At 42.4% G+C, this 21,185-nt stretch overlaps 1 protein-coding gene across 3 annotated transcripts in view; it reads right to left on the bottom strand.

The window, feature by feature from the left end:
* The window catches only part of LOC144681699 (V-type proton ATPase subunit S1-like), a 31,581-nt gene that overhangs the window by 5,733 nt on the left and 4,663 nt on the right, over window positions 1-21,185 (bottom strand). For 2 of the 3 annotated variants that reach the window (XM_078543545.1, XM_078543547.1), the window contains exons 3-9: window positions 14,274-14,336; window positions 13,057-13,250; window positions 8,927-8,967; window positions 7,655-7,737; window positions 6,374-6,615; window positions 3,730-3,780; window positions 1,777-2,020 (exon numbers count right to left, since the gene is read on the bottom strand). In XM_078543545.1, the coding sequence (XP_078399671.1) occupies window positions 1,777-2,020; window positions 3,730-3,780; window positions 6,374-6,615; window positions 7,655-7,737; window positions 8,927-8,967; window positions 13,057-13,250; window positions 14,274-14,336 (918 nt within the window). The remainder of the gene's footprint in view (window positions 1-1,776; window positions 2,021-3,729; window positions 3,781-6,373; window positions 6,616-7,654; window positions 7,738-8,926; window positions 8,968-13,056; window positions 13,251-14,273; window positions 14,337-21,185) is intronic. The other variant, XM_078543546.1, reaches the window with a different exon arrangement.

Raw genomic sequence — 21,185 nt, 5'->3', positions numbered from 1 at the left:
TTGACACCACATTTTTAGGGATGTCTGGTGCTGCTCCTGGCATGCCCTCTTGCACTCTTCATTGAACCAGGGTTGATCCCCCCAGTTTCATGGTAATGGAGAGTGGGGGATATGCCGAGTCATGAGGTTACATATTATGATTGAATTCTGCAGTTCTGCTGCGGATGGCCCACAGTGCCTCGTGGGTGCCCAGTTTTGAGTTGCTAGATCTGTTTCAAATCTATCCCATTTAGCACGGTGGTAGTGTGACACAACATTGTGTTCTCAACGTGAAGATGGGTCTTCGTCTCCACAAGAACTGTGCGCTGGTCACTTCTACCAATACAGTCACGGACAGATATATCTGCAACATGTAATTGGTGAGGACGAGGTCAAGTAAGTTTTTCATTCTTTTTGGTTCCCTCACCACCTGCTGCAGGCTCAGTATAGCAGCTTTGCCCTTTAGGACACGGCCGGTTCGATCAGTAGCAGTGCTACCGAGCCATTCTTGGTGATGGACATTGAAATCCCAAAATACATTCTATGCTCTTGCCACTCTCATTGCTTCTTCCAATTGGTGTTCAGAATGGAGGAGTACTGATTCATCAGCTGAGGGGCAAGGGGATAGGCAGTGCGGTAGGTGGTAATCAGCAGGTAGTTTCCTTGCCCATGTTTGACTTGATGCTGTGAGACTTCATGGGGTCCAGAGTCGATGTTGCAGACTCCCAAAGCAACTCCCTCTGAACTGTATACCACTGTGCCGCTACTCACTCTGGTGAGTCTGTGCTGCTGGTGGGACAGGACATACCCAGGGATGGTGACTGTGGTGTCTGGGACATTGTAAGGTATGATTCAGTGAGTATGACTATTTCGGCACAAGCCCCCTGATGTTAGTAAGGAGGACTTTGCAAGGTTGACAGGGCTGGTTTGCCGTTGTTGTTTCCGGTGCCTAGATCGATGCCGGGTGGTCAGTCTGTTTTCATTCTTTTTATACTTCGAAGTGGTTTGGTACATCTGAGTGGCTTGCAAGGCCATTTCATAAGGCATTTAAGAGTGAACCACATTGCTGGAGTCACATGCAGGCCAGACCAGGTAAAGACAGCAGATTTCCTTCCTTAAAGGGCATTCATGAACCAGATGGGTTTTGATGACAACAATGGTTTCATGGTCACCATTAGTGAGACTAGCTTTTAATTCCATAGTTTATTAATTGAATTAAAATTCCACCAGTTGCCATTTGGACCCATGTCCCCAGAGCAAAGCCTGAGCCTCTGGATTTCTACTCCAGTGACATTACCACACAGCAACTGTCTCACCGTGATGGCGTATCAAGGCCATCCACAAGCCTAACCCCCGCAAAATTCCTTGGGGTCGTCACCCTGCTGCCTGATTAAATGCCACCCCCACCTCCAAGTTCATCAGTGGGATGGGGGACATTAAATTCCACCTGATGAAGGCATTGAAGCATTGGAGGAACTGAGATAGGGACTGGAAGACTTTCTCTGAAAATAAAATTTTCCTTTGTTTACTTTGAGGAAACATTTTCTACAGTTGCACAATATAAAGCAGCCAAGCTTTAGGCTGCATTTTGGTGAATGTTTCCAGTGTATGAACATACAGTCCATGAAATCTTAACCATACTGAGACCAACTTTGGCCAGTGGCAGTCAAGGTGCTACAACTGATCAATATTTTTGGGCAAATGTAACATGCATTTCCATTGAATGGTTCAAGTTTGGACTTTTCTTGTTGGAATGATTACCTCAAATTTATTTTGCATCATTGACATGAACTATACCTGAAACTCCACAAAGGTGATATGCCAGAATCTTGTAGTGTCCTCTTTGGATCTGGGCACCAGTAATGCTTCATGTTTCTGCAGGCTGCTGATGTATTGACAGTGGTATGAATTTGTAACTGGAGCATATATTTCAGATGCATTGAACATTGCTTGTAATGAATTGTTGTGGAAGATCTGCACAAAATCCAGGCTAAACCAGTTCTGAACAGAGGTTCTGTGATAATAATTTGACATTTCAAACCTATAATTAGACAATGGAAGCACTAAAGTTTAAGGCAGGGCCGCAAAACATTTCAAATATTAAATTTTGCAAATACAATACATAATTAGCATTAATAGCATTAAATAGCCATAGTTGAACAAATAAGAGTTTTGTTGATTTATGAACAATACCAGTGTTGCTTTGGTGCAAGTTGTTGCGTCATAATTAGAGAATCAATACTTTGGAATGATAAGACAATACACCTATACAAGGCATTAAATTAATCAATGAATTCAGTTGAGGTTGATAAACATATAAACCCTAATAATAGCTGTGGGGTAGCCATATATGCTGTTAACTCAATTTGGTATTTTATTCTGTTTTTCTTGCTGACAGTGTACATTGTGCTGATTTCTTGATATTCAAGGATATCTATCTGGAAAGATTAAAATTATATTGTGGCTCCCCCCCTCAAAACCCCTGCCACAGTGGCTCAGCAAATTTATCTGGCTATAACTGAGTCTTATGGATTTGGATTGTCCTAGGTTTAATCCTTGGATTGTGCTGAGTTTGATGATTCTAGAGTGGTGGTAGAAATGTTGCAATTGAACTCAACCTTGGCAGCAGGGGTGGGGTCTATGAAAGGGAAAGTTGTCTATACTTCCCCTCCAGCAACCTCAGCTGTAAGGCAGGTGTATGTAGTGCATCAGCAGAGGACAGGATTGAGCTGAACAATGTTCCCTGTAAGTGAGTTGCGTGCCACCGTTCATTGTCAATTGTACATATGAATGATGGCTACTTGGCTAAGGTATTAACATTTGTGGAGCTGTACCTCAACAAAGAGGTATTATGTTTAGAAGGAGGAGGAAGAGGAGAAAGCTATTGTGAATGAAAGGGTTTATGATGTAATCAAACCAAGAGCCAATCTCAAGTTTATAGCTGGAAAATACACGATATGTTATAGAGTCTTAACCTCGCACTACTGGGGATGAATGTCCAGAGTGTTTTAGTCTTTGACTTCAGATATTCTAATGTTTGAGTGATTTCAAAGCTGAAATCTGCTTCTTACATAGCACTTAGTGGAGCTACATAACTATCCATGAGCACAAAGGTGCACCACTACAATATGGGAGGTGCTCTCTCTTGCACTCTGACAGAGATGCACATAGAGCCAAGATTCAAATGCATCCCCTACCCCACATTCAAACTAAAGGGTTGACTAGCATTATTAGTGAACACAGATATAGATCATGAAATGTCCAGGATGATGTTCTTCATTGAAACACCAAGAATTACTTCTCCCAAAAATTAATAATAGTCTGCAGTTAAAAACAATTAAAAAACATTTCCCCATCTACTGTTTAAATTCCTACATCTCACTTAGCATATTCTAACCAGTTAACCAACCTGTCATCCTAGTCCCAAAGCTTTGACTAAGACATTGTTGAGATGTAATCTAGATTAAGGTCTTTCATGGAACATTAGTGTAGTATGTTCTTCCAAATTGACTGTTTATACCTTGGATCTCACACAAATACCTCTTTCCCTTAATCCCTCTAATATATGTGTGTTTGTATTGTATCTTTATAATATGTCAAAAAATCTATAATATCTGTCATTCGAAACAGATGGAATGCTAGACAGAAGAGCAATATATTAGAACATGGAACAGACTGCAAATCAGCATAAGCTTGTTTGGACTCAGGAGGAATGTTAAGAGTACTAAGCTCCTAAGTAATAATCCTTACCTAATGACAAGTTGCTTTAGATTTCCAACATCACTATAGTTCAAGGAAAGCCTGAACATGATAAAATAGAATTATAAATTTTTTTAAAAACGTATTTCACATTGTTTATGTGGAAACAAGGCTTATATTTTAAAAGGGTAAATTCAAATAATATTGTATTAAGAATTATTTACAACCTGTACAATGATTAAGATGCATTTAAGTGCATATCAAACCGGGAATGATACAGGTAGACAAAGCAACATTTTCCATGATTTGCACTTGTTATCAACAAACAATCTAATTTCAGGTATCTCTTCTCCTCCCCATCTCCCCCAACCCTTCTCCACATCCTGTGCACTCTCCATGCTTTCCAATCTCTACACATGTGGAATGGGTCAGTTCCTGATGTTGCATTTTCCCATACCATCACATCATCTTGTTTGACTGCCTCTTAACCTGTTATCAGCAACTTTTCAAGACAACCCTGTCTAATTTTGTTCAATCTCCTGCATAAAACACTCATGATATACTATCAGTTTCATCATATTTCTGTTTCCTTGTGTTCATTCAAGGAACTTTTCCTTGATTTTGTAACTTTTTCAGCAATCTCCAGCTTCTGTAATGAAAAGAAAACGATTAGCTGCTCCAAAGTTCCTGCAGTAGGTAGCAAAACCAATACTTCACAGAATCACTGAATTTTAACAGCACAGAAGGAGGCTATTCGGCCCATCGTGTCTGCACCAGCTCTCCAAATGAGCACTAAGACCTAGTGCCATTTCCCTGCCTTTTCCCCATACCCCTGCACATTGTTTCTATTCAAATAATCATCTAATGCCTTCTTGAATGCTTTAATTGAACTTACCTCCGCCACACTTCTAGGTAGTGCATTCCAGACGCTAACCACTCGCTGTGTGAAAAAGTTTTCTCTCACCTCACATTTGCTTCTTTTGCAAATCACTTTAAATCTGTGCCCTCTCATTCTTGATCCTTTTATGAGCGGGAATAGCTTCTCCCTATCTACTCGGTCCAGCCCCCTCATGATTTTGAGCATCTCTATCAAATCTCCTCTTAGCCTTCTTCTCTCCAAGGAGAACAGTCCCAGCCTCTCCAATCTATCTTCATGACTGAAGTTTCTCATCCCTGGAACCCATTCCTGTAAACCTCTTCTGCACTTTCTCCAATGTGTTCACATCTTTCCTATAATGTGGCACCCAGAACTGTACACAAAACTCCAGCTGAGGTCTAACAAGTGCCTTATATAAATTCAGCATAACCTCCTTGCTCTTGTACTCTATGCCCCTATTAATAAAGCCCAGGATACTATATGCTTTATTAACTGCTCTCTCCACCACTCCTGCCACCTTCAATGATCTATGCACATATACACCCAGGTCTTCCTGCTCCTGCACCTCCTTCAAAATTTCACCCCTTATTTTATATTGTCTGTCCATGTTCTTCCTACCAAAATGCATAACCTCACACTTCTCTGCATTGAACTTCATCTGCCACCTGTCTACCCACTCCACCAACTTGTCTATGTCCTTTTGAAGTTCTACACTGTCCTCCTTGCTGTTTACAACACACCCAAGCTTTGTATCATCCGCAAACTTTGAAATTGTCTGCTGCACACCAAGATCTAGATCATTAATATATATCAGAAAAAGCAAGGGTCCCGATACTGACCCCTGGGGAACTCCACTACAAGCCTTCCTCCAGCCCGAAAAATACCCATTGACCATTACTCTTTGCTTCCTATTTTCCAGCCAATTTTTTTCCCATGTTGCGACTGTCCCTTTTATTCCACAAGCAATAACTTTTCTCACAACTCTGTCGTGTGGCACTGTATCAAATGCCTTTTGAAAGTCCATGTACACCCCATCAACAGCATTACCCTCATTGACCTTTTCTGTTTTTGGTTAACATTCATATGTTCTTTTCCTATTTCAAATCAAAATAATACCTTGCTCATCTTTAATGTAAGATATTGCAACAGCAAATCAAAAATCCTCTGTGCATAAATACAATCAAATACCACAGACAAATTCCATGACGTAAAAAACATACAATTCTGTCTGCTAAAATGTAAAAAGACTATTTGCACTGGAATCAATATTTTCACTACAAATATACATGCCAGTGGAAACCCATGCTACTTAAATGTGAGGCCATCTGAAATTTAAATATATATACCAACCTATGACCAAAGGACACAATTTAAACCATAAAGACAACAAAACAAATGATACAGACATATTTAAAATTGCTTATTCATTCTTCCCATCTGCTTTCTCCGAATCACATCTTGGTGATCTTGCTGTAATTAAAACTTAGTGCTGAACTACAGTCCATTTTGTGCTGTGGATTTGTGCCCACTGAAAACTCAAATTACAGCTGAGAACTGATTAAGACTGTCTAAACTCATTTCAATGTCAACAAAAAGAAAATAATTTTATTTTCTTCGTCTTATTATAACTTGTGTGATTCTCAGATATGATAGGTAAATAATGTTCACAGCACTACTTGCTCCCCTCATAATAATGAATTAATGAAATGACTGTATGACCAATTGTTTCTAATCTGCAACAAATTTCATTTTTAAAAGCATTCTAATTATGATGTAAAGTGTTCAAAGGTAAAGTGTTATGAGTTTATTGTGACTTACGTAGCTTTATCCGATGTACATGTTGAATCCCTGGTATTAACTTTAACAGTGCTCCCAAAAGTTCTGTTTGTCAAATCTATCTCAGGCTGGTCTCCAAATCGGAGTGTTACCTTCTTGGCTATGAAGAGAATGCAGGGTATTTCACCATCTGTAACATTTATGGGAGCGTGCTGGTTCCAGTTTGGTACTTGCAAAAGCTGTCTACCTGTATTCATTACTTCATTGAAAGTATGTCTAACCACCTGTAAAACAAAGGTATCAGAATTGAATTCCTAATGATGAATGTTAAGGTAACTATTCAGTGAAACTGTTCATTGTTTCAATATAAGAATTCAGACTAAAGGATTTGCTGCTGTTGCAGTGAAAACAGGATAAGTATTGATACAAATACATATACCACATATGGTTGGATACTGAAAGATGGAAAATTGTTTGAGAATTATATTATTTTAGCTTTACTTTGGTCTCTCTATCAAAGCAAATACTATTTGAGGTCTAACAGTATAGGTATTAAATTCTCAACTCTTTTTTTCCCCAAGAGGGAAACTGGTCCACCAGCATTGTGACAGACATTGCTTGTTGCATGAAATTACAGAGAAATTACAACACAGAAACCGATAGCTCAATTTAACGAGCTCATATTTATCCTCCATGTGAGCATGTACCACCCCATCCTCCCCTGCCCAAATCCTTTTACTCCCTTTCCTTGAACCACTTATCTCACCTGTCGACATGGTTCCTGATGACATCACTCACTCGACTAATGAAATCCACAGCCTCACAAAACCTGCTGCATTAGTCTTCTCTGCTCATCTTAGTCCATCTTAACACGTAGGTTTGCACTTTGTGGTGGACATGCGCCTTTCAGTGTGCTGGTTTGTCCATTTTTTTTTTTGCTGAGGGTGTGACTAGCTCTTTTATTTAGTTCTTTTTTTCCCCCGATGCCTTCTTGGTGACTCTGAACTGTTCCAAGTATTGAATGGCCAACCTGCTGTCTGGCATGGCCCGGTTCCACTCTGAAGCCACTGAGTAGGAGGTGTGGAGAGACAGGCCAGAAAATCTGATTTATTTCCACTCTCCTGAGGGAATGTCTGGGTGCTCTCCTCTCAGCACTTACTCAAAATTGCATGGCTAAATTAGTAAATTTACCACCGGGAGCATTGTGGGCATGAACAAATATTATAACTATCCATGGCACAGCAAAATGTTTAATACCACACAATTACGAATAACTAGTTGGATAATGCAAAAAATGCTTGCAGTGGCTTTAATATCTAATACCTGTGAACTCCTGCTGGCTGTGAAAATAGCTGTGTAAGGAACACTGTTTGCTTTTAACGTATTGATGACCAGTTCAATGACATCTGTTTAAAAATAAAGAAAATACTCTTTAGTAAATTCCGAACTCTGTGACATAAAAGCAAATATACTTTTGCTCTTTCTAATATAATAATGACCACATTAAGCCAACAATATTTCATTCATAATTAGGTAGGCAACTGCTCTTACAACATACCTCACTCTCCCTTAGTGGAACAGCGTGAGATGCAAAATGTATGAAAAAGACGGATAAAGATAAGCTGGTCTCCATCACACCTGTTCTATACTGCCATGGTATAACTTCTGCATCAATTCGTCCCTCACTGCAAAATGTGAAGGGACCCAAATGTTTACCTGCATTATTGTTAACTCAACCAATGTTGACTGCAATAGAAACCAGTGTTTAAGAATCATATGATTATCATTTTTATTTGAAGAAGGTGATCTAATTCCAAATCCAAATATGATATAAGGTTATTTATGAAGTCTATTGCTATACTTGGACATATAAATTGGATAACCCCTGATAATCCAACAACTTTATCCAATGAGGAACTGAGTTTTACAAACTGAGAAGATCACAGTTTCAATTCCTGAATGAATTTAGCTACCTCAGCCTGGTAGCTAGTGGAGCACTACTTTTGGACTCAGTGCTCTTTGGCACTAAAAAGAGGAAAATCAAGATTCTTACCACACCTCAGCTGAAAGTGGGGATGCCGAATAAGGACATCCCCCACTACCACTCGCCCCAGGAGAATAGTCCAGCCACACTTACTGCCATGCCACCAAAGCAAACCTATCAACAATGAATCTGAACCCCATTGAGAAGTTAATGACTTTTGGAGAGAAGTAGAGAGCAGATTGATGGTGGAAAAAATTAAGTGAAGAAAATAAATTCATGGCTTTTTGAGCAAACTGTCCCATACTCGATGGTTTTAACATTTTTGAAATGTCAGTTCTATAAACTTCTGTTTTTGTCTTCTGTTGTCTAGGAACATATTATAGTGTTCACTGTTTTTACACAGAATTCAGCTGATTAGAAAGTAGAGGCAAATACTGCCGGAGCTGCAACAATTGTATCTACTTTTTAGATCACTTCAAACCAAGACAGCTTTCGGTCATTAGGCCACTGGGCTGCAGTTTTCCTCATTAAAATAGATATCTTTCATCTAAATTTTTGAAGTTCTACAATCTCATCAGCATTAAAATATGTAAAACAGCCTGAAAGCTTACCATCATCAGCTAGGACTTTGGTGTCTGGTGTCACTGCATGTCTGTGAAAGGAAAATATAGATCTTAGTTGAGTATAAACCAACTATGCCCTTATAATCTTGAATTTGTGTTATGATCAGTAAACAGATGAAAACTAATTACATGTAAGTTAGATTTTTGTGACAACATGTCCTGTCAGTGGACAAGTGTGAAAACTTAACCTGTTCCTATTGGTCACGCATGACTAATTGATCCTGTGAAGGAAGCTGGCTGACTGCTGTGTGAAAACTCACCCTGGCTCCATTGATATTATGTTACAGTGGTTTAGTGGAGAAATAGGCTTCAATTTTATCTTAACCTGCCTAATGTTAACTGATAGCTTTGGGCCGCAAAGTTACTGTCAGGTGGGTTCGGTTAAATCTGGGCCAAATTTTCAGTTCCTGTGAGGGGATCACATTTCTTCTTTGATCTTTATTTTATAGTTTTCCTCTATTTGCTAATTATAGCTATCACCTTTTAATACATTTTTTAGCATTCATTCTTTGTTTTCTCCCTGTAAAATACATTTTTCTGTGGTCCTTTTTGGATCTAGGATCTTTGATGTTGAATTAACTTCAAGATAGACCAAGCAGTGATTGGGAAAAAAGCCAAGGCAGTTTGAAAATCTCAAAAGAGACAAATTGATTATTCTTAAAAAGTGAAATACCATGTATTTTTAAAACCATCCACAAAGCAACAATGACTTACATTTATATAGCACTTTTAATGTAGTCAAACATCCCAAGATGCTGCACAGGACCATTAGAGAATGTCAGCCATGGCTCTGTGGGTAGCATTCTGGCCTCTGAGTCACAAGGCTCCAGGTTCAATCCCACTCCAGGACTTAAGTACAATTAAAGCTGATGCTCCAGCGCAGTAGTGAGGGAGGTTCTGTCTTTCAAATGAGATATTAAACTGTGTCCTCATGTGTCTGCTCAGATGGATGTAAAAGATCCCATGGCATTATATTGAGGAAGAGCAGGGGAGTTATCTACGGTGTCCTGGCCAATATCTACCCCTCAATCAACATCACAAAAACAGATTATCTAGTTATTATCATATTGCTGTTTGTGGCAGTTTGCTTTGTGCTTATTGGCTGCCATGTTTCCTACATTACAACAGCAACTAATAAATGTACTTCATTGGCTGTAAAGCACTTTGAGAGGTCCAGTGGTCATGAAAAGTGCTGTATAACTGCAAGTCTTTTTTTTATAATTAGCAAACAAAATTTGACACCAAGAGTCAATACTGGGACAGCAGAGAGAGGTAAACAAAGGAATTCCAGAATGTAGGTCCAATGCAGCTGAACAATTAGAACTGGGGAGATGCAAGATGTCAGAATTAGAGGAGCGCACAGATCTAAGATGGTTGTAGAGCTGGAGGAGGTTATAGACATAGGGAGGGGCAAGGCCGTGAAGGGATCTGAAGACAAGATTGAGAACTTTGGTAAGATTAGACAATGCTAACAATTCAGAAACATAATTGTTAAAACCTTGTTATAATAATACTAAAAATTAATATCTCTAGGTTGGATACACAATTAAGAAATCAAAGTAATATTAAATTAACCTATGATTGGATTAGCTCAGTTAGTTATCTGATAAATGATAAAAGTAGGGAAAATCCTGAGATATTCTATAAGCATATCAATGGGAAGAGGATAACCAGGGAAAGAGTAGGGACCAAGGGGGCAATCGATGGGTGGAGCCAGAGGACATCGGTAGAGCGTTGAACGAATACTTCACATCCGTCTTCACCCAAGAGAATGAGAATGAAGGTATCGAACTCGGGGAGAGAGACTGCGAGGTTCTTGAGCAAATTGATATAGGGAGTGACAAGGTATTGGAGGTGTTGACAGGCATAAAAGTGGACAAATTTCCAGGTCCGGATGATTTGCGTCCCAGACTTGCTGAGGGAGGCAAGGGAGGAGCCAAATGTTTCATTCCTCTCTGGCCATGGGGGAGGTGTCAGAGGACTGGAGAACAGCTAATGTGGTTCTGCTATTTAAGAAAGGTTGTAGAGATAAGCCAAGGAACTACAGGCCAGTGAGTCTCACATCAGTGGTAGGGAAACTATTGGAGAAAATTCTGAAGGAGAGAATCTATCTCCACTTGGAAAGGCAAGGTTTGATCAGGGATAGTCAGCATGGCTTTGTCAGAGGGAGGTCATACCTAACAAATTTGATTGCATTTTTTGAGGAGGTGACCAGGTGTATAGATGAGGGTAGTGCAGTTGATGTAATTTATATGGATTTCAGCAATGCCTTTGACAAGGTCCCACATGGGAGACTTATAAAGAAGGCAAATGCACATGGGATACAGGGTAATTTGATAAGGTGGATTCAAAATTGGCTTAATTGTAGGAGACAGAGGGTGATGACAGAAGGATGCTTTAGTGACTGGAAGCCAGTGTCCAGTGGCGTACCACAGGGAAGTGTGCTGGGTCCCCTATTATTCGTCATTTATATAAACGACATAGATGACTATGTGAGGGGTAGGATTAGTAAGTTTGTGGATGACACAAAGATTGGCCGGGTGGTTAACAGTGAGGTTGAATGTCTTGGGCTACAGGAAGATATAGACGGGATGGTCAAATGGGCAGATAAGTGGCAGTTGGAATTTAACCCTGAAAAGTGTGAGGTGATACACTTTGGAAGGAGTAATTTGACAAGGAAGTATTCAATGAACGGCATGACACCAGGAAGTTCTGAGGAACAAAGGGACCTTAGTGTGTGTGTCTGAAGGCGGAGGGGCATGTTAATGGGGTGGTGAAAAAGGGATATGGGACACTTGCCTTTATCAATCGAGGCATTCCCTTGAACCCTTCAACCTGCCCCAATACCCTCCATCCAATGCAGGTGAATGTCTACGTCCCCTACATTCCCGAGGAGCCCACCCACCATCCTGCCAACCCCGAGAGTACAGTTTTACTTCTGTGTCCCCTCCAATAATTGAACATTGATGGACCCTCATTCTCCCATCCTACGGGCTCCCACTGTCCCCTTTAACTCTGGTTATCCCTTTCTATCACCAATTCCCTCAGTATGTCCTCCAGGACTCATCAGTTGACACCACAAACCCCTCCCTCTGAACCCCTTTCCCCCCATACCTGTTCACACCTGCAAAACCAGGGTCCACAGTCGCTGGAGGCCTCCATCGTCTGATCTCTACAAGCTGCCCCAAGCTTTCTTGCAGGTATGTCTGATACGTCCATGCCACGTTGTGTTTCGGACCAATGCGATGATACCCCACTGGTGGCGTGGAAAATCTGACGAGGGGGGGATGAATTTGGTTGGGTCTTCATCTGCATCCCATTAACGACTCTGGCGGGAATGGCGATCTGCCATGATGGTTGGGAACGCATTCCCGCTGTCATTTCATGCTGGCGGGAAACCAATTTTTCAGATCCTGCCACATTGTTCCCCCCCAATCCCCGGTCATTAAACCTGCCAAGGGGGTGGGTGGATCTGAAAATTCTACCCTAAGAGTTTAAAATCTTTACTTTGTATTTGCTTGAAGGGTAAGCCGATCACAGTTAGCATGTTCAGTTGTTTTACTGCTGAGTTTGCTTGCTCCAATAATTTCCTCATGGGGCAAGATCTCGGTTGTATTTAGATCATTAGTGAGATCTGTGCAAAATCAACAGATCTGTACTGGGGTGGTTGAAAGTGTATACAATTGACCTCCACATTCCCAGGTTAAGAAGAGAAAAACCAACTTGATTGAAATCTTGCAATCCCTGCTAGAAAGTGTATTTACACGGAAACATCAGTAGGGTCTGTGTCAAGCTTGGCTGCGATGCTCTTGTAGTCAAAAATCCTGTTAAGCCTACATATATTGTCTCGGGTAATTAAGGTATAGAAGGGCTATCACTCTCTCACAACTGTGCTCCAGCTTCAGTCTTTCATTTTCAAGAACAGTGAGAAGAAAATTGCTGGTAGGCAAGAATTCAGATTTGTGGTATCCTTTCTTGGAAACTATACACATGTTATAGTTTTACAGCATCTTATATGACTTCAGTGAAAAAAATTTGAACATTAGTTTCCTTTTAGTCCAACCTAAGATAAACAGTATGATAGTGGCTATTATAGTACATGTGCAAGTTACTTTTACCTGTCAGTTGATGGCAATTTCACTATTAATAGAGATGATTTTGTGCTGCTCAGTTCTGGATTCCAAGAAGATAAGTAATCCACATGTATTGGGTTTTCTCCAAGCTTCTCTTGCAGATATCTAGGCAGCTGATTTGTCCAATGCTGGTTTACAGCTGGTAAGACAATGGAAGATGGAGAAGAATCCAAGGCATTCTACAGGCAATCAAAAGGATAAAATTGAGTTCACAGAATAATACCTCCTTTTCATTTACAATCATTCTTAAACATTGAGGAGGCAAGGAATTCATAGGGCTGATTTTATTTTACTAATAATAATGATTCTGTCAGCACCTGCCATTGTCACAGGGTAAAACTAACAGCAACTTCGGGCACCTGCAAAAGTGTAGTTGCAAGCAGAAATCACTGATCCAGCCTGGTACCTTGACAGTGGTATGACTTAGCTATTCAGCAATCAGAGAAGTTACTTCTTACACCCGTGGGTTACACTGTTGCAAACTTTACCAGTGGAATGTGGACAGGGATCACTGCAATGGTGTGAACTTAGGGTAATTATCCACTATTATTCCAATTAAGACAGATGAAAAAGTTAGGTTTTTTTGACAAACCTTGATAAGCCTTTGGATACCTATACCTGAGGTGAATGGCAAAAGCCATTGCTTCACTTTTCACAGCAAAATCATGCCCAATATGCTTTTGTTTAAATTTAAACAGAATAAAAGGATTATAAACTTTACAAATAAGCCTATAGAAATCATAATCTTCGGAACTTAACAGTATTTGACCGTATTGTTGTTTGGCAACAGTGTAGGTGAGGGATGAAGGAGAAAACAAACACCAGTTATAAAATACTGTATGATGGCTTCCTCCTCATTTATGATAGAACAGTATTCGGTATTGTGAATGCAAAGCCTAAATATAAAGCTATGCACTGTCCCATTCACAATTTCTTCTCATTATTTTATCATTACTATGAATGAACTCTACATTTACCATTTTCCTTGATTTGTTTCTTTCTTAGAAGTTCATTAAGATTTTTTATTAGTTTTAGAAGCTATCAGTTATATTCTGAATATTATTCATAACCTAAACTAGCCCTTGAAATTCAATGATTAAGTTTTATTTTGTATAAAAGACTTCATTTGCTTACTACTTGCTTATAATAATTACAATATATAATTTGGAAATATATATTCACAAAGTAAGGTTCCATCATACCTGAATATTTGAAAATGTGTGGACCAACTTGCCATCAAGATTGATAATATCATGGACGTTCAGCTGAAAGTACAATCAAAATGTTAATCAGTATTAAATTAACTAAATATAGTTTTCCCTTAAACATAATGTGATTAAATCAGTGCTGATAACTATTTGGTGCAGTACATATGTACAGGGTAAATTAGCTTCAAATATGACTAATATATTATTGATGCACATTGAATCAGTTAATATACTTCCATTATAAATTAACATGAATCAGGCTAACCAGAATGTGAAATATGCATATGCTGAATATAAGATAGCACGTTAAAGTGCTTACACCTATTACAGACACTGCTGAAAAGTGTCTCAGAAAAGCAAAATTGGAGTTATAAGTATATGTTTAAATGAAGGCTGATTGTGGTAAAGGTACAAAAAACTTCAATATGTTCAAAATATATGAACAAACACATCTTTGGCTACTTCTGTAAGACCATTCCTTCATGATATTGACTACAGGATTAACTATTAAGAGCCTCCACATGTATTAGTACTGGGATATAAATGTACGCTCACACTCTTCTGCTGCTGATCTCAAATTCCCAGACTTATCTTTGCTGCCTTAGGGAGGCACTGAGTGGGAACCAAGCATTTCCTCACTAGAAGGGAGGATCATTCCATGTCTCCTCTTCATGAGTGATTTAAAATTGGCATAGATGGAAGTTTGGAGACAGTTGGCCCAGCTTGACTGAAATAGTATTCACCAGGGCAGGTTCCAATTGGAATTTAAAAAAATAAAAAAGAGGGAGTGGTGTTCCTATAAAACAAGGTAATCTCTAACAACACAATTTCCATTCACACTAATATATTCTATAGATATATGGTTTAGTTTAGTTGTGAAAATATATTCAAACTCTGCTTAAGCATCTGAACTCATTAAAAGAGATTTCTCATAATTGTCACAAACAGTTGCAATTATTAGTGTTATTGTACAGCTAAACATAGAATAAAATCTCATTGTTGCCTCCAGTTGATTTTTTATGTTACATTATCATTTTGTTTGTAAGCTATAAGAACCATCTCTTAGTAATAGGTGACACTCAGTAAAAATCTAATCTTTATGGATATTAAATATTGAATTAATTGCCATCATTTTCCACAAAACATGGTAATCAAATGCTGTTATTAATCACACAATCCTGAACCTATTATAAATCTCAGAAGAGGGTATAGATTTTAAAAAGATTTTTTTAATGATCTTTAGCTGAATTAAGAATTTGAATGCAAATCTGAGTTCATCAGTGCAAAACATACATTATTTGATATTTTCAGTAACAATGCAGTATATGTAGCACCTTTAATGCAATAAAACATCCAAAAGTGCTTTAAAGGAACATAATGAAGCAAAATTAGACACAGAGCCACATGTGGCAATGTTAGATCAGATCGCCGGAAGCTTGGTCAAAGAGGTAGGTTTTAAGGAGGAGGGAGATAAGGAGGCACTGAGGTTTAGGGTGGGAATTCCAGAGCTAGGCAGCTAAATGCACAGCCAGAAATGGTGAAGCAATTAAAATCAGGATGCTAAAGAGGCCTGGATTAGATGAGCGCAGATATCTCAGAGCGTTGTGGAGCTGGAAGAGATTACAGAGATATGGAGGGAGCAAGGACATGGTGGGCTTTGAAAACAAGGATGAGAATTTTAAAATCAAGCCATTGCTTGATTGGGAGCCAATGTAGATCAGTGAGCACAGGAGCAAAAGGTGAATGGATGGCAGCAGAGTTTAGGATGACCTTAAGTTTGCAGAGGGTAGAATCTGAGAGGCTGGTCAGGAGTGCATTGAATGAGCAAAGTCTAGAGGGAACAAAGGCATGGATGAGGATTTTTATCAGCAGATGGGCTGAAGCAGGGTGGAATCCAGCAATATTATGAAGGTGGAAATAGGCAATCTTAGTGGTGGTGCAAAAATGTGATTGGAAGTTCATCTTGAGTTCAAATATGACACCAAGATAGCGAACAATCTGGTTTGGTCCCAGACAGTTGCCAGGGAGAAGGATGGGGTCAGTAGCTAGAGAACAGAGTTTGTGGTGGAACAAAGACAATGACTTTGGTTTCCCCAACATTTAACTGAAGGAAATTTCAATTCAACTAGTACTGGATGTCGAATAGCCAGAATAATAATTTATCAATGGTGGAGGAGTCAAGAAAGGTGGTGGAGTTGGGGTATCATCAGCGAACATGTGAAATCTAACTCTGGGCTTTTGGATGATGTTGCTGAGGGGCAGCATGGAGATAGGAAATAGGATTGGGGTGGTGTGTGTGTGTGTGGGGGGGGGGGGGGAGGGCGGGGTAAGGATGGAACCTTGGAGAACACCAGAGGTAATGGTGCCAGAGCAGGAAGAGAAGCCATTGCAAATGATACACTGGCTGCAATTAGATAGATAAAAGTGGAAACAGGCAAGTGCAGTGCCACCCATCTGTATGACAGTGGAGAGGTATTGGAGAAGGATGGTGTGTCAAAGGCTGCAGACAGGTCAAGAAAAACAAGGAAAGATAGTTTACCTTTGTCACAGTCACATAGGATCCGATTTGTGACTTTGGTAAGCATTGTTTGGTACTAAGGCAGGGGTGGAAATCAGATTGGAGGGATTCAAACAAGGGCCAGAATTTTCCGGCTGACGTGCAGATGGCGTAGCCCGCATGTCAGTGTGTAAAATGACGCGTGAGCGTGCCAACGTCAGCGCGCGCCATCACGGTATTTCGGTGAGTGGACGCGCTCAGTTCGCCCGCCATTAATTGAAGGGCTCATTAAGCCCCTTAACTTGCCAATTGTGTATGATTTTGAGGGGCCCGTGCGAACTTCGGGTCGGCGCATGGGCCCAATGGGAAGGCGGGTAGGAGATTATTTAAGAAAACTTTTGCAATGTCGGCATATGTGGACTCAGAGGGGTTGTTCATGTTTTTGACGAAGTTATAATTGATGAAAGTGTTTAAAAGTTGCCTGTGTGATTGTTAGTAGTTCTCATCGATTTCGAAGAGCTTCTTGTGTACTTTGAAACCAGTCTGCAGACAGTAATCTTTCTCAGGCCTGCAGCTTTCTGGAGGCCTCCATTTATCCTGGGGATATGGGTTCTGACCTCTCCACTGGAGGCAGCTCCCCTGACGAGGAAGGGAGGGATAGAATAAGGAGGAGGCCAGGACTGGACAATCAGCCTCCAGGGGAGCCACCTATGGGAGGCCAGGCGCAGGCACAAGGAGCACAGGGCCAAGAGGTTGTCCAAGGTGCAAGGGTCCTCAGAAGACGCCATTATCCTGCCGCCAGGCTATACAGGCGGCAAAGCAGCCACCTCAATATGACTGAGGTGTAGTGCCGAAGGAGGCTCCGACTCTCAAGGGAGTCAGTCAACTATATCTCAGATGATTGGCCCTGAGATCTCCCCTAACTGTGTGGGTGGACACCCCATGCCAGTGACTCTGAAGCTCACAGTTGCCCTCCACTTCTATGCCTCTGGCTCCTTCCAGGGCTCGGTGGGTGATCTTTGCGGTGTCTCCCAATCAGCTGTCCACACTTGTGTCAAGCAGGTTACAAATGCTCTGTTCAGATGGGTATCCACTTTCATCCACTTCCGCTGGGACCAGGCAAGTCAGGCACAGCGAGCCAGAGGCTTCACGGCCATTGCTGGCTTCCCCCGAGTCCAGGGTGCAATAGACTGCACACATGGCCATCAAGGCGCCAGCAGGTGAACCCGGTGCCTTCGTCAACAGGAAGGGCTTCCACTCCATGAACGTGCAGATAGTGTGTGATCACTGGATGCAGATTTTACATGTCTGTGCAAGGTACCCAGGCAGCTCCCACGACACCTACATCCTCAGACACTCCCAGATGCCGGGGCTCTTCAGTGTTGGGTGACAAGGGCTATCCTCTGTGAAGGTGGCTCATGATGCCACTACGCCGTCCAAGAACAGAAGCTGAGCATCGGTACAATAGGAGCCAGGGGACCACAAGGGCTGTGGTGGAGAGAGCCATTGGTCTTCTCAAGATGCACTTCCGTTGCGTGGACCGCTCAGGGGGCGCACTCCAGTACCCCCCAGATTACGTCTCTGATAGTGGTAGTCTGCTGCACCCTGCACAATCTTGCGCTGGAAAGGGGGGATGCAGTTGACGATGAAGACCTTGACGCCCTGGATGAGGCTGCACATGATGAATCCAGCAGTGCCTCAGAGGATGAGGAAGCACAGGGCGATGATGAGGGGCAGAACAATGACCCGCATTTACACCAAGGAGGCAGGGACACCTGCTACAATTTAATCCAATGAACCTTCAGCTAGCTCCACACACATGGAACAGCAGGAACAGCATTGCCTGGCACTTCCACACATGGCACTTAGGTGCCACATCTTCCACCTGTTCAGCTGCAAATAAGGGCTTAGTACAGAAACATCAATGTCCACTCAAACACTCATGATAAATATGTGAAAAAGAAAAATGCACCACAAACAAAAGACCCTCAGCCACGGTTACAAAGGTGGACTTTATTTTGTCCAAAACAAAAACACACACCACTTGTTAGCGATCACAAAAATATGGGTCCCTATTCTAAGGCCAACACAAAATCACCAGTGACATACCCGTGGAGTGCCTAAGGTGCCTTATGCTTATGTTTTCAGGTGCTATGTCTAGGTGCCACCCCATCGCTCAGAGTGGCTTGAAAGACAGCCTGCTGACTCTGGCCCGTGGAGCCTGTAATGCCCCCGCCTGGGAGGGAGTGGCCAGTTCCAGAACTGGCACCTCCCCAGTTGTCGCAGCCTCAACGGAAGAAACGTTGACTGGCAGAGGGGCGGAGGAGCTGCTGCTCTCATCCGGAGCACCATGAGAGGAGCTCGCAGCAATGGCAGGCAGCTGCTGCGCTGATGTGAGGTTCAAATCTACCTCCCTGCTCACTGCAGATGCATGGGCATAGAGTGCCGGCGCTTGGTGTCCACAACATCTCCCACAATGGAAAACACCACCTGTGGCCAGAACCGTTGTGAGGGCTTGCAGGTCAGATATGTTGATCCATTTGGTGGAAGCCCCTCTCTATGAGAGTCGCCAATCTCTCATTGAAGGAATCCTGAAGCTCTGCCCGGAGGGTGGATTCTTCGCTTGCACTCTGCCTAGACTCCTCCGTCACAGACAGCAACTGAACCTTTCCCTCATGCAACCCTGTCAGATGCAAACGCACTTCCTGCCACCTTTCCTGCAGCTGCTGCAATGGGGACAACTCCAAAGGCACGTCATCAGTGCCGGAGTCAGCATGTGCCTTATCCCCTGCAGCCCTCCGGCTGCTGGAGCCATCGGCACTCTCTGCCCCTTCCACCTCCTCCAGCGATTGTGATGTGCCCTCTCCACTGTGACCCGGGACACTAGCCGACAGTAAAGTCCCCACCGAGGTGTATGTGTATACACTGGTGCCTGGCTGGCTGAAATGATGTGCCGCAAGTTGCACTTGTTGGCTCTCAGGTGTGGAGGGGGAACCGCGGGGTCGAGGTGCGGTACTCTCTGGTGGTGACGCTGAAATTAACAACAAGGACAGTGCATCAGTTAGTGTACATTCAGTTCAACCTTTCATCCCTTTCCCCCCCAGCCTCATAAGTCGCTCACCCTTCAAGACCCTAAGGAGAAGAACATTGGTGAGTTGAAAAAGAATCAAGACGAGCCTCAAACATTAAACGCACATGCAGACAGGCTGGTCAGATGGCCTCAGGAATGCCACATGGCATGTTATGAACCATAGGAGTGGGGAGAATGCAGAGGTACCTGACTTGGATGCATTGTGGCCTGGATAGTTGCGGGGCTGAGGAAACATCGCAAACAGTAGCGACATTTGCCGTCGATCACAGGAGATTGAGAGGTCACATTATTGGCCTTCATTCCGTAAGGAGGGGCATAGACCGGGTGGGCAGAAGGCAACATTTCCCCTTGGCGCAGGAATGAGTAACGTGGTGGCATTCATCTAAGTTGAGTGCCATGATGTTCACAGCTGAGGTGCTGAGGACCTTTTGGACAAAGTAATGTGGGGCGCACTGGCTGAAAGGGTGCTAGAGGTCTCAAACCCCCTCAGATGAAATAAGTCTTTGGCTGTGCAGCGGAGATCTAATGGCATGTTAGACCATGGTGATAGTGGTCACAAATGGGATAAGGTGACTTTGGAAGGTGGTGGAGACGCGATTCCTCAAGGGGACGAGGGTCCCTTCTGTATGAACCACACGTCAGAATGTCTCAGTCTGTGAATGAGCATTGTTTCAGCATTAATGATTGCAGCAACCATCAGTGGTTTGGATGGTGTGCAGACAGAGTGGATGGGACTGTGGACCTCAAATACCTGCCCGCTGGACCCCAGCCTCACCGCCCCCGGCCGCCCTGGCCTCCTGACTGCTGCCCAACTCCATGGCCCGCTCTTCAAAAGGCATGAGGCGCTGCAGGAGGGCACGCCCACCTCCAGTCCTCTGGCGCTCCCAGGCATTGTGGTGAGTTTTTGCCTGCAAAACAGAAAAGAGGATTTATTGGGGCTGCTTGCTCATGTAGTCTGCACGCGCACGCCACACCCCAACCACAGTGGCCCATCTGAGGCCTCCAGCGGCTCCTGTCCACACTACTGGTGATCAGTTCCCAGAAGATAGCACGGCTGGTCCCAACCCCCTCCCCCAACCGCTACCTTGGGCACATTCGGCATCCATCACTTTGAATATCACATGGCTCTTAGCGCCCATGGCAAGGAGGCACAACTAGGTGCTGCGCCAATGCCAGCAGATGGCACTTGCCCAAAACACCTTGATGCAGCCCTTGCACCATCTCATTACCATCAATATGACATGTGTTGGAGTCCTGAGTATGTGTCTAGCGGCCTCCCCTGCAGGTTGCCCCCAGACTACTCTAATGCCACAAAGAC

The sequence above is a fragment of the Cetorhinus maximus genome, chromosome 6 (assembly GCF_964194155.1).
Source record: "Cetorhinus maximus chromosome 6, sCetMax3.hap1.1, whole genome shotgun sequence".
Taxonomy (NCBI): Eukaryota; Metazoa; Chordata; class Chondrichthyes; order Lamniformes; family Cetorhinidae; genus Cetorhinus; species Cetorhinus maximus.
This window is presented reverse-complemented; position numbering and strand designations above follow the sequence as displayed.